This window comes from Callorhinus ursinus, unplaced genomic scaffold (assembly GCF_003265705.2).
Source record: "Callorhinus ursinus isolate GAN/ISIS: 27379988/994484 unplaced genomic scaffold, GSC_fseal_2.0 scaffold10, whole genome shotgun sequence".
NCBI lineage: Eukaryota > Metazoa > Chordata > Mammalia > Carnivora > Otariidae > Callorhinus > Callorhinus ursinus.
The window spans coordinates 7,467,576-7,482,100 of NW_027397072.1; the positions used below are offsets into that span (position 1 = coordinate 7,467,576).

The following is a 14,525-nucleotide window of genomic DNA, read 5'->3' on the forward strand; positions in this document are numbered from 1 at the left end:
TAGTTACTGACTATAATCAACAGTTCAAAAAAATGAATTACTATTAGATCAACACCAAGCGACTAGTGGCATTTCTAGCATTCTAGAAAAGCTAGAATCTTAAATAATCCTTAAGTTATTGTTAAAATACTAAAATAAATAAAAAAGTTGTCTCTGTAAGAGAAAAAATAAAACCAGTTAAAAGATACAGCAGCTCCATAGTATTCCTAAGAGGTGTATTGGCTCGGTTTGCTTTTCTTCTATGGAAGTGTTTTGTGCCCATCATTCTACTGTTACCCCACAAGAACAGGGAATTCTAATGGCTTGGAATGAAGTGTCACAATTTCCTTGTTCAGCAAAGTTGAACAGATACGGTATTAACATAACATTAAATAAATAAATACATAAATACATAAATAACCCTTTCTAGCAAAAGATAAAGCTCCAAACTGAAGGCCTGGAGAACTACATTTATACTAAAAGGTACAGTCTCTTCTGCCACGTTTTGTCTAAAACTGTTGACATATCAAATTTACTTGAACCTATAAAAGAAGCTAAGTAAAGTTCAAATTTTATTTTTTTTCTCCGTTACTTTTCCCTTCATTATCTGCCTATCCAAGAAGTAGGGAGAAAAACAAAAGACAAACAAAGATTATTAAGTGGAACAGGTTTTGGCCTAGAGGCACAGGTGGAATAAATGGAAGTTAAGGTTTATTCCCCATCAAATGCCTGTAAGACACGTAGATTTCACAAAGGAAATTTTTATTAAAACAAGGCACTTCAACGTGATTTTAGGAAAGCTTATAGTCCCTAACTTGCTGTAGCTAATTTACCAAAAGGAAGAAAATACTGCAACCACGACAACTTTCTATATTAACATATTTTATCAACATCTTCATTCCAATGAAATAGTGATGTTAATATTAAAGAGTTCCTACAATCTTAGAACCTTCTCAGGAAGGTCTAGGTCTGATAAAATGCCTATTCAACCTGAAAATCTGCCCACAAAAGAACAGTTGGCCAATACAAAATACTAACAAGCACTTAATAATTTTACTTACATATTTCTATATTCATTTTCTAAGAGAAAGTGTAGCTCTTACATAACTGTCCCAAAAGATAGGGAGACTGAAGTAAAATAGAAGTACCTTTCTTCTTAAAAAGAAAATAAAATTAAAAAGAATGAACAACTCACTGTTAGGTTGTCTCTAAGCAACTGCATGATGAGGGTGCTGTCTTTGTATGAATCTTCATTCAGTGTATCAAGTTCTGCAATGGCCTCATCAAAAGCCTGGTAAATATTAATAGCCACAGTAAACAATATTTGCATGAACACAAACTGATTACAATTACAAACCATTTTTATAAAATAGGTGAACATCCACTTTATGTTCTACTATCAATTAAAAACAAAACTCAATGAATCATTTCCACAGAGTTCCAGTTTATCACAATGACCTTATCAGTATGAGTAAGAACTTATGAGAATGACCTGAAACTTACTGTTTTAGCCAGTGTGCAGGCAAGCTCTGGGTTATTAAGGATCTCATAGTAAAATACAGAAAAGTTAAGAGCCAGCCCCAGTCGGATTGGGTGTGTGGGCTGCATCTCTTTCTTGCTTATATCAAAAGCTTCTTGGTAAGCTCCTTGGGAATTATCTATCGTTTCTGTGAAGGAGGAAAAAAAAAAAAAAAAAGCACAATACTGAAAATATCCATCAAGTATAGAGCACATTAATCTTTAACATATGCTACTACCTCGTGTAGAGCTGGATTTTTCTCTGTGGCCTTCCTTTAAAACCATAGCAGCAAACCAAAAACATTACCTCGTACTGGGTTACTGAGAAACTAGTTTATAATGTTGCTTGCTTCAGCTTTAAAAAAAACCCAACAACATGAGATAGTGCAATCGGATTTTTCTAAATCTGTGACTAAAACAATTTTCTTTTTCCCTATCTTTTAATTTTACTAATTGGAAATGCAGCAATTTAAAAATAATTTGACTGATATATGTCAATAATATCTCAATAAAGCTAGAAAAAATTTTGGCTGTAATACCTCTTCTCAAAATAATGAAAACACTTTACAAATCACAAAAATAGAGATTTTGGTGGTGGTGATCTTTGTAAAGACAATACTGATCCTTGGTATCAAGATATATTATGTGAAAGGCAATATGAAAGTGTCAATATACAGAACAAAATCTGCTCTGACCAGAGGTTGATTACTGGCCTAATAAAAATGTCACCTTCCTGAAAATACCGTTCAATAATTATTACCAATATTACCCTTACTGTATCCATGCTTTCAAAAGGGTAAGTAGGTTTTCTCCATGAGACCACTGGCCCATTACAGCTTTAGAAATACCGACCAGAACAGAAATGTAAAGTTAGCCTTTTATGGCCTGAATATGTGCATTTTCCTCCCTCTGAAATGGCATATTTATTGATCTAAATATGGCTGGTACAGCCCTCACACAGTAAGGAGTTCTTGCTGTTTGGCATATAAGGAAATACTACATTGAGTAGTAGTAAGGTCTCTCAGCTCCTAGGCTATAAATACAGACTATCTACGAGTCCCAGACTATTGGAGTATTCCATGGAGAGGAAGAGAAATGCCAATGAGCCAGAGAGGGCTAAATCAGATTAATGCTGGGGCTATGTCCCAGTCTTCCAGAGACATCCTTGTGACTTGCAAATATCTGTCACTTTCAGCTTTGCTATCTTTATGACAACAGAAATTATACATCAATAAGTTTAGTACACAAATTTTACTACAGCGGGATACAACAGTTTTCTCTTTGTATCTTCAATTACACTGATATTTGGGATGGTAAGCTGTTCCACTTTCAGTTAGTACCTCTGTGAGGGAAGCCACAGTAACTACTTGAGGGTGCACACTCTTTTTGGATGGGGCAAAATTAAAAACAAAATAATGAGCCTACTGGAAATAAGGAATTAGGTGCAACATCTACCTAGAACTTGATAAATACGGTAGCAGGCACATACACAAAATTTAATAGGACCTCAGCTACTAATACTCCCAGAGACTGAGTCCACTGCTAATAAATCACTCTGATCTTTTTACAATCAAGTCCAGCAATTCAGTTATTCTCTTTCCCATATCTATATTTTCTGTGACAAATTATATACCAGCAACCTCTCATCTCACCTCTCTTCCTCAGAAATTAGCAATGTAATGATCCTTCAAAATAGGCAGGTAGTAGTTAATAAATTAGTATGTCAAACAGAAAGAGTACAACATCCTCTTTCTATATTCTGTATGTAACTTCCAGTGAAGTTTCAAGGTACAATGACACAAAAGGCCATATGACAACACAATCTCTCAAAGCATATGCAAATGACTAGGAGGCTAAAAATATGCTTAACCAAATTCTGAAGTATAAAAGATTAAGCCTCTTTTTTTTTATTATTACTTTTTAAGTAGGGTGGAGCCTATCGCAGAGCCTGAATTCAGGACCGTGATCCAGACCTGAGCTGACATCAAGAGTAGGATGCTTAACCGACGGAGCCACCCAGGCGCCCAAGATTAAGCCTCTTTTAAATAATATCTTAGCAGATTATAATCAAAAAGTTTATGAGTTTTTCAAAAACAGTACATAATGTAAATTCATGATTGTTTGCATTTTTGAGAACATTAAGGTAACATTAATTTTCTTTTATGTAGATTCCAAGATTTTTTTTTAAGATTCCAAGATTTTAACAAAGTTACAGAGGGCCTGGAGATTACACAGAGACTACTGTCGCAGTATCCCATTTATCCTCCCTTCCTTTTTTATTTTTGATTTTACCCATAAACCAAACAAACTTACGTTTTCGATCATCACCACATGCAACTTCAGCAAGGTACCGGAAGTAATCTCCCTTCATTTTCAGATAGAAGACCTTACTCTCTGGATTAGTTGCATTGGCTATTAAATACTTATCCAACAATTCCTGAAAGAAAGAAGATAAAATAGGAGTACCAATAAAAAGCTATTTTATTACAGACAAGAACAGTGATATGCATTTGAATCATTAACTACCACAGTAACTACAACCACACTGCCTTGGGCTTGAAGCATGGGCTGAGAGCAGGGGTCACGTGGTTGTCATTAGTTGACTGCTTTGGCTCACAGCAAGTCCTAGTTTCTAATGGTAGAGCTAGGTTACATCAAACACTAAATAGAAAGAGGCTGTCTTTTCACCCATCGATTCATTCAAGCAAGCATTTCTTGGCACCGGCTGGGTGCCGCCTGCTGTACTTGGCCAGAGGGGATACAAAGAATGAAGTTCTTGCCCTCAAGGAGCTCACAGCTTAGTAAGAAAAGCAGTAAGTACACCAATACCATATGCCAGGCATTAAGAGATACGTGAATAAGGGACAATGGCAACACAGAGAGAGCATCTGGCTGTGCTGGAGGTGGCCGTTGGTTAGACAGGCCTTCCCTGAAGGGATATTTGACTTGTTAAGAAGGAACAGTAGGAATGTAGCAGTTTGAAAGTGCGGATGTGCAACCATCTTTTTAGTTGTGTGTGTGTGTGTGTGTGTGTGTGTGTGTGTGTGTGTGTGTTTTAAAAACTCTAGGCCTAATGTGGGGCTTGAACTCATAACCCCAAAATCAAGAGTCACATGCTCTACTGACTGAGCCAGCCAGGCGCCCCTGTACAATTATTTTAGAGAGGGGAAAGAACATTTAAGACTTCAAGTATGAAGAACAGTACAATCACAGAACAAGTCAGCCAGCATGGCCCAGAGCAGAGCAGTGCTCATCCAAAATAAGGGTAAGTACAGGGATCAAGAGAAAGCAGTCTAGAAATACGTATAGCAATTTGACAGTCATGTCTACTGAAAAGAATTATTTGAAAAAACTGGGTAGCGATTAAGTATGTCTTCATTCCCTATTTTATTCAAAGAAATGTACACTCGATCCAATGAGCTGGTGCCCCTCAAACTGAGGGATTTGTACAAGGTGTCCCAGAAGAATAAAAAGTTGCAAAAGAGGGGTGCCTGGCTGGCTCAGTCAGTGGGGCATGCAATCTTGATCTCCGAGTTTTGAGTTCGAGCCCTGCACTGGGTGCAAAGATTACTTAAAAATAAAATCCTAAAAAACAAAAAGTCACAGAAGACAAATATGATAGATCTTTTTGGACTATCAGTTTTACTTGACATTTTTTTTTTTTTTTTTTTTTTTACTTGATAGTTTACTTGAATCTTTTTGTCATAAAAAATATTATGGGGGAGTGGAGGGGTGGGTTAGCCCGGTAATAGGTATTCAGGAGGGCACATACTGCATGGAGCACTGGGTGTTATATGCAAACAATGAATCATGGAACACTACATCAAAAACTAATGATGTAATGTATGGTGACTAACATAACAATAAAAATAAATTTAAAAAAATATTATGGAGTAGAATAAAATTCTCATAGAAATTTTAAGATACTAATACCTACCTCATAGGTTTGTTTGGGAAATAAAACCAATATATGGATGTGAAAGCATGGTACAGTTTCTTTCTTTCTTTTTTTTTTTTTTAAAGATTTTATTTATTTCTTTAACACAGAGAGACACAGCGAGAGAGGGAACACATGCAGGGGGAGTGGGAGAGGGAAAAGCAGGCTTCCCGCTGAGCAGGGAGCCTGATGTGGGACTTGACCCCGGGTGACCTGAACCAAAGGCAGACACTTAAGGACTGAGCCACCCAGGTGCCCCCATGGTACAGTTTCAACATGTTAAGTGCTCAGTGCTAGTGATTAGCCAGTCAGATGTTCTCATTCTTCGGTCTCGGTGCAAAGTTTGAGAAGCAGTGATCTAGGCAATGTGAAACTAGTGAAAAAGTTTAAGCAAGGAACAGACACAATCATGTTTGCATTCTGGAAAAATAGCCACTGATATTATCAATAAACATTATATAAAAATACCAACTACAATACAAAATTAGAAGTTTGGAAGAACGCATCTGAGACTTTCAAATTCACTTAAGTATATTACTGAAGAAGTAAAAGAAGACTGTTTACAGATTTTTTAAAAAAAGGCTAAGAAAAGGTTTAGAAAATGTAGTTCTAACTCAGGAACTTTCCTGTTGTTTATCTAAATATGGCCTAAACAAAATGTGGTGGTTACATCCATAAGTTATTTTAAAGGAAATAAAAATATTATATTAAAAAAAGAAAAACATTGTATTTTAAATCCTTAATTTTTAAAAGTTTACATAAAGATATTTTAAAAGGGCCCAAAGCTCAGGCAAAATTTTTAATTTTAAAATTATACCTAACAAAGCCCCAGAAGTCTATATGTTACAAAATTGGCAAACTCTATCAAAACTGTGGCTTCAGTCTGGAAAGCTGCCAGACCAGGAACACAGCGATAGAGGTCAGTAAGGGGCACACGCAAACACGAGAGGCAAGCATGAAAACTAATGCTTCCACACCACCATCCTCTTATCTGAGAAGATTCAAAGGATCAGGTTTGTAAGAATTTCTTCTGCTCAACGTCACCAATTTTAATAGTTATTAAAATGAACCTGAGAAACTCTTTCCCAGATTCTTAGAAATTCGTACCACTTTAACTTTTTACTCTAATACCATTTTTATCTATCACGGATGACTTTCAATTTACAAACAATTTTGGGGAACATCTGAATTTAGGATTTTTGCAGGGAGGGAGGGCAACAGTGAGACTGCCACAAAAAGTTCACTTGTTTTGAAATCTCAAACTGACTCATAGTCATCCTTTTTCTTTTTTAAGATTTATTTATTTGAGAGAGTGAGTGAGAGAGCAAAGAGCAGGGGCAGAGGAAGAGGAAGGCTCCCCACTAAGCAGGGAGCCCAACTCAGGGCTCGATCCCAGGACCCTGGGACCATGACACTTACCCAACCGAGCCACCCGGGCACCCCAGTCATCCCTATCTTAAAAGAGAAATTAAACAAGAGTGGATTCTGAGAAGTTGTATTAAATAATGCAAACACAGTATTTATTCTGTGGGAATCACCACCTCTGCCTGTACCCAAACTGAGGAACTATAATGTAAAACAAAGTGCCCCTCACTTTTCTTTTTCTTCCAACTGAGTCAGTCTGTTAAGAAAAGATCTCAGAGGATCTCCAAAAAGGTGCCAACTCTGGTGAAGACATGTAGTCACAAAAAAAAAGTTACTCGGTACCTTTAAGACATAGCACTTTGTGATTAAATGTGGTGTAAGTGTGGTAACAGAGGCTGAGAAAAGCCTGAGTAGAGTGAGGACTTGGGGTGAGAAGAGAAATGTGACTCTAGCACTAATCTGCCCTCAGTCCCACAGCCAGATGTGGGCGTGCTCCTGAAGATGGCTTACTGGCTTTCCAAAGATTTTTGGAAAGCTGCTCAACAGCTACTGCACTAGTAACTACACAGCCACTTATGAGCTAAACTCTTCCTTTCTCAAATTACTAACTTCGATTACTAGAGCTTGCATACAGCCATTATATACGATTGACAACACGGGCTTTTATAAAGTGACTTGTCCATTACTTCTACCCTGGAGTTTCAGCCAGGTAATATGGTACTTCATCAGATGCCACTAGCTCGTTGCGAAAGAAAAAACAGTTACAGAATAGTTCTGTCTTTCCACATGCTATCAGCAGTACAGATGTGTATTTTAGCCCCAAAAGACAGTGGACTCTACTTCATGTCTTACCAAAATGACCATGGCTATTATCAGGTAGTATCAATACCAGTATTAATTATGAACGCCAGATAGAATAAAGGCTATAAATACTTAAGGTATATAGCCTAAGCGTACAATTTTTATTTAAAAAAAAAAAATCACTAAAGGGGCGCCTGGGTGGCTCAGTCAGTTGGTGAAGCGTCTGCCTTCGGCTCAGGTCATGATCCCAGGGTCCTGGGATCGAGCCCCCCATCAGGCTCCCTGCTCCGCAGGAAGCCTGCTTCTCCCTCTCCCACTCCCCCTGCTTGTGTTCCCTCTCGCTGTCTCTCTCTCTCTCTGTCAAATAAGTAAATCTTAAAAAAAAATCATTAAAAAAACTCAATATGGATCAGAATGACAAGTGGCTCCCTGAATAAGAAATCTTTCCACCTAAGGTCATGGGTAAGAAGTCAGGAGAGAAAAAGGGAATCAGTTAACTACATCTATGTAGTTAAAAGCTCCCCCGCTAATTTCTCCTGTGCCTTATTCTTTTCGATTAAGCATGACATCCCCTTTGTAAATCTTCAACCCACAGATTTTATGATCCTGAAAGCCTTGGAGAGCTAAGACTGGGGTTCCCTCCAGCACTGACAGTGCTGCCTGACTTGGATAGAAGGCAAGTGATACATTCCTTTTAGAAAATTTAAGAGATTTTTTGAAGATTTTTATTTATTTATTTGAGAGCAAGAATCTCAAAGTGACTCTCCACTGAGCATGGAGCCCGACACAGGGCTCTATCCCATGACCCCTGAGATCAAGACCTGAGATGAAATCAAGAGTCAGACAAAACTGACTGAGCCACCCAGGTGCCCCGAAATCTGAGAGATTTGTAAAGAAGTCAGTGTACTCATTACCAAAAATTACAAGATGGACTAGTAATTGAGTTCTAGACCAAGAAACTCAAACCTGAGCAAAGTCAGAGGAAAAAAATAGAGGTTACTATACAGGTCACTTTAAGAGACGCTCAAGGACCTTAGAATAAGCTTAATCTCATACAAATAGGATGGCAATAAAAATAAAGACTTGTATCAGAAAAACTGTGAAGAACTATATAAGAAAATGAAATTGTCAAGCAATAATATTGATGTAAACTTAGTATAGTAACCATTCCTCTTCAATCCCATGTCTTCGAGAAAAGGCTAGGAAGAAAACAAAACTTCAATACCAATACTCTCTCTAGGAGTGAATTATTTTGGCATATAATAATTCTACCATCACATCAAGTTTTTCTAAACAATTCAACTGGCTTCAATGGTAATATTCCATGGCATTCAACAAACTAAACAGTATCTTTACCTTAAATTCATTTAGGTGGTTTCTGTTTTACAGACAAAATAAACTGCTTCTGTCCCTCATTACATAGCTTACTCTTTACATAAGGAACTGATTTACTGCAGAGAGTAGGTAACTGATGAAGTGCCTTAAAATACAAACAAAATTAACAAAAGGAAACAAAAAATGTTCTAAGGGTTTTCTCTTTCCTATTAGTAACTTACTGAAATTCATGAATATATTAAACACATTCAATCTCTGACTTTAGGGCATATATACTAATCATTATCCATGTATTTTTATCCACGTATTTTTATCAGTTTAATCAGCACACATTACCGTAAAAACTCACTATATTCATTCACTCAGCAAATATTCAAGTGTCCTACATGTGCCAACTCCCATTCTAAGCACTTTATGTATCATTTACATATATAAAGAAACCATAATAAAATCACACTGGAGTCCGGAAACGTGTCCATTAATTAAATGGAGCCAGAATTTGAAACTAGAGCCAGTATTTCTAATCACTACCCTATAAAATATGGGTTAATATAGCCAAAAAATATCTAAGAGCATTTGCCCTTATGTTAGATATATAATTAGTAAAACAAACGAAGAATTAATATGGTGCACAGGGCAATAGAGTTATTTAAACAACTGGAATATTTATTGAATGGTAAGAGCTAAATTCTTCTAACATTCTAACTTCAAGTATTATATATAGTACAAAGAACCACTGACATGGTATGTATGAAGAATAGTCTCTAGATAGTAACGGTCTCTTACTTGGGTTTATTAATCCAAGACATTGAAACCAAAGTAAAACTCAAGACTCAATAAGGAAGTCATATTTCAACTAGAAAATTATACAAACATAACCACCCTGATTTTGAGGGTGGGGGGGGGCTGAGGAGACTCTTCAGAAGCTGCATGTGATAGGTTGGAACTACAGGGAGGGTCCAAGGAAGAGGAAGATAAAGACAAGAGTAACTTTGGGTTATTTTAGAATGTATGATTTTAGAAATCAGATTATCATTTGTGAAAGTGACTTCTGTCATTAGCTCTGTGCTCTTGTGGCAAATCACAGCTCCTCAAAACTCTGTTTCTTTAACTATATATAATGAGTTTTAAGATCCAAAGGCCTTCCATCCTCAGAAATTACCATTCTAAGTACAGCAGCTATAGTTGAATTTCATAAAGGATTTGTTGCCTTAATCAAGGAGGCAATGAATCACCCAAAACACGATCCTAGTTGATCAGATGTCACAGCATCAATTAATCTATGGAAATGTTTTCTATCCTTAATAAAATGAATGCCTTGAACTATTAACCGCCCCTGCACTATTTAAAAATTTTACTAGTTTACAACTGTCACGTCTTGGAATCCAAGTCTTGAACTCCAACTCTGGTACCCAACTAAAAAAACCAAAGAATGAAGTAAAGTTTTTCAGAAATAGAGACCATTGACCAATGTGAGAGATCCCAAAGGCTGTGTGATTTAGTGGACATCACACGGCAGATGACATCAGTTAGAGCTCAAGTTGCAAAGCCTATTCAACTTACTTTCTTAAGTCTGGATCAAATCCCAAACCTCTACAAACAAACAAACAAAAATTTTAATAATAATTGTACCAGAGGAACAGAGTGACCCTATGTCCTGGTTTGTCCAGGACAGTCCCAGCTTAAGCCTGCTGTTCCAGTGTAATCATTAATGCTACCTCTTTCATTCTTAATAAGTATCCCACTTCGGAAGATATATAATCCTCCTCAAGATAAGGCATCAGTCATAATTCAGAGCATTATTTCAATACAAAAAGGTAAGGAATTAAATTTCTTGCCACATATTTAACATTCGCATAGAAGGTGCTAAAATTTTTAGGCATGTGCTGAGAACGGAAGGCCAAGTCACGTTACTAATAGCAGTTCTTTCTCTGAACATTTTTTAATTTTTATTTTACATTATTTTTTAAAAAGATTTATTTATTTGGGGGGGGAGGGGAGAGGGAGAAAGAGAATCTCAAGCAGACTCCCGGCTGAGTGCAGAGTTTGACTTGGGCCTCAATCTCACAACACTGAGATCATGACCTGAGCTGAAATCAAGAAACTGACTGAGCCACCTCGGCACCCCTGAACGGCTTTTATTTTTATTTTTTAAAGATTTACTTATTTTGCGAGAGAGTGTGAGAGCGCGTGCGTGCAAGGGGGGAAGGAGGGAGGGAGGAGCAGAGGGAGAGAATCTTGTACAGACTGTGGAGGTCTGTGTTTGAAGGTTCTTGCATTCATGGTGATTCTTAGGGACAAACATCTGGCTGTTATGCTTTATACTTTAGACACGTGAACACTTACATATGGAAATACATACTGTTTTACTACAAATTACTTTCATTTCTCCCATTAGTTTTAATGTATATTATATTAACGTATCTTTAAAAATTATGTGTAGATATATCACCTACTAATTTCATTTTTATTTAGTTAAGGAGACAGAAAATACTAGTTATAGATGGGGTTATCTGAAAGAATAATTGAATAGGTGAGCCCTGCACTGGGCTCTGCGCTCAGCTAAGAGTCTGCTCATCCCTCTCCCTCTGCTCCATGCCCCCCACGCCCCGCCATGCGCGCACACTCTCTCAAATAAATAAAACCTTTAGATTTACGGGAAGGATTCTTCCTCTCTTATCTGTACCTTCTCTTGACACACAATAAGACTCTGGTTTCCATTAAAATAATGTATAACACATGGACATCACAGAAAATTCGGAAGTGATAAAGTTTCTCTCCTTTCCCTGGGTTCTTAAGTCATCCAGTTCTTCCTCTCCCTCAAGACAACCATTATTACTAGTTTCTTGTACATTTTTCCATATATTTTATACATCTAAAATCCATGTTCCCCCTCCTTCTTGTCACCATACATCGTTCTATACCTTGCTTTTTCCATAATAACCCCTCTGAGATCATTCCATATCCATATATTTATAACTGCCTCTTTGTATACAGAAGAGCGCACAGTAGTCCACCAAACAGGCATACTATAATTGTTTAAATAGTCTCCACTGATGAACATTTAAATTGCTTCAAATCTTTTGGTATTTCCAACAATGTACCAAACAAATGTACATTTTACCCTTAGGATAAAATGTTAAACTGTCCTCCTCCCTGGAGGCCATTTTCAATTTACAATCCCACTAGCAATGTTATGAATGTTCCTATTTCTCAACATTCTCTGAACTCAGAGAATTATCAAATATTCCCTTTTCTCTTTTCCAGTCTAGTAAGGGAAAAATGTATTATTAGAGTTTTGTTTGTAGTTTTATTATAAATGAAGTCAAACAGTTATATGTCCTTTTCTATTAACACTGTATTTATATCCTTTGCCATTTTCCTAAACTGATTTGTAGGAACTCTTTGTAAGTTAATGATATGAGTTCATTTCCCAGATGTATCTTATATAAATTTCATGTATTTAAAGACTGGAAATTAAATGGCATTTATTAATATTTTCTATTATATGAAGTCACATATAATATTACCAACATTTCTGACCAATACGAGAAGCACAAGTTAAGGGGACTATTCAATTTTAGCACAAATAAAATACACGAACAGAAGACTTCTAATTGAAATACAAGTCTGAATGCATGTTTAATGTACTGTTTACCTGACCATGCCAAACGGTAACATATTTTAAATGTTACCTGAATAGCAGTACATCAGATTAAAATACATGCACACACAGAGACATACACACCTCACTCACTTTAGTATGGAGTACTTAAGAAATTTGTGACTCATCTCACCTTAAAATAGAGCAAAAACAAGACTTTCTGATTCTGGCAATACAGTGAGACTGAGCAGAATTTCCCTTCTAAAAATAATCAAAATGCCAAATAGAAGCAAATAAAATAGAAAAACAGTAACAGAGCACCAAAAGAAAAAAGGGAGACCTTGAGGTGCTGGATAGGAAGATGAAACAAAGAGTGAAAAGTGCCAGTTTATAACACAATGACAACGGTGTGTGCAGGGAGTAGGGGCCCTAGAAAAACTTTGTCTATCATTGCTGAGAAGTAGCAAGAAAGCTATTTCCTGGGCTTTTGTGGCAGGTGGGTATAGTCTCCCATAAAAAACTGAAATCTGAACCCATGTTCTGTGCAGGTGCTATTTAGATTTTTATTTCATACATGACGTGTGAATCCACAAGGTGAAAATGTATGTAAAAACGGGCCAAAGCTTAGTGTGCCCAGCAGAAACAAATCACCAAAACCACTACAAAGACACTTCCACAATCCAAGGCATACACAAGTTCCATGGAAAAAGCTACATCCATATTATTAAAAATAACAAAATTACTCAAGGAACAAATCCACCATGAGGGATCAGCACACAGACAAGAGATGGTTAGTACCCAAGAACTTAAAAAATGAAAGTGTGTAATAAAACATAAAATAAGCATGTTAAAAATGATTAAAGATACACATTTTAATAGTTATGGATTAAACAGATGATGCTGGCTAGGACTAGCTTCAATAGAGGGGTGGGTGGGGGAAAGAGTGTTTCTGGTGGGGATATAAACAAAACAGAACTCATAATTGCTGAAGCTGGGTAAAGAGTTATTAGAACATTCTCTTTGTTTTTGTAGAAGCTTGACACTTTTACTTGATTAAAATAACCAAAAAGATTTTTAAAAAGTGGGGGGGGAACAGAAGCTAGTGGTAAGTACAGGATACAATAAATTAAGAAAAGGCAGCCTGGAAATGAGGGGAGAGGGAGAAAGGTTTTTAGAATTAAAAAAGAGAAAATTAATAAAATGGAAGGCCCATTTTAAGAAACTAATCAGAACACAGAATAACTAACAAGATGAAAAAATTATGCATAAGTCTAAAGATGCAAAAAGAGAGGTCTAAAATACGATGTTTAGGAGTGCCTGGGTGGCTCAGTCACTTAAGCGTCATCTACTCTTGATTTTGGCCCAGGTCACTATCTCGGGATTATGAGATGGAGCCCTGGTTCAGGCTCCCAGCTGGGCATGGAATCTGCTCAGGATTCTCTCCCTCCCTCTTCCCCTGGCGCTCTCACTGTCTCTCTCTCTCTCAAAAAAGAAAAGATGTTTAAGATAATATGTCATAGGAATTCCAGAGAGAAGACAAAGAATGAGGAAGAGATGCTATTCAGGAATTCAGGAATAAGGCTGACACTCTCCCAGTAATAGGATAAAAGACATCTTCAGAGTAGAAAAGCACACTGAATACCAAGCAAGAGAAAATAAAAATAAATTCATACCTAGACCATCATGGTAAAACTGAAGAATGCCAAAGATAAGAAAATTCTTAAAAGCAACCAGAGAAATGACACGTTACCTATAAAGGAAGAAACAACAATATGACTGATAGCTGATTTTTCATCAGAAAACAAGTATCTTCAAGTATCTTCAAAGTGCTGAGAAAAACAACTGTCAGCTACAATTCCTTAACCAATAAAAGTACCATATAAGATCAGGTGCAAAATAAATTATCTATCCAAAGACAGAAGTTCCCACTCAGACCTTTATTGAAAGAACCCTTTTAGAGTGGGAAGGAAGAAGTAATGGAATAAA

At 36.7% G+C, this 14,525-nt stretch overlaps 1 protein-coding gene across 1 annotated transcript in view; it reads right to left on the reverse strand.

Annotated features, from left to right (window-relative positions):
• The window catches only part of YWHAQ (tyrosine 3-monooxygenase/tryptophan 5-monooxygenase activation protein theta), a 36,252-nt gene that overhangs the window by 1,656 nt on the left and 20,071 nt on the right, over window positions 1–14,525 (reverse strand). Inside the window, exons 3-5 of the mRNA XM_025867724.2 lie at window positions 3,811–3,934; window positions 1,483–1,646; window positions 1,175–1,270 (exon numbers count right to left, since the gene is read on the reverse strand). Of these exons, the coding sequence (XP_025723509.1) occupies window positions 1,175–1,270; window positions 1,483–1,646; window positions 3,811–3,934 (384 nt within the window). The remainder of the gene's footprint in view (window positions 1–1,174; window positions 1,271–1,482; window positions 1,647–3,810; window positions 3,935–14,525) is intronic.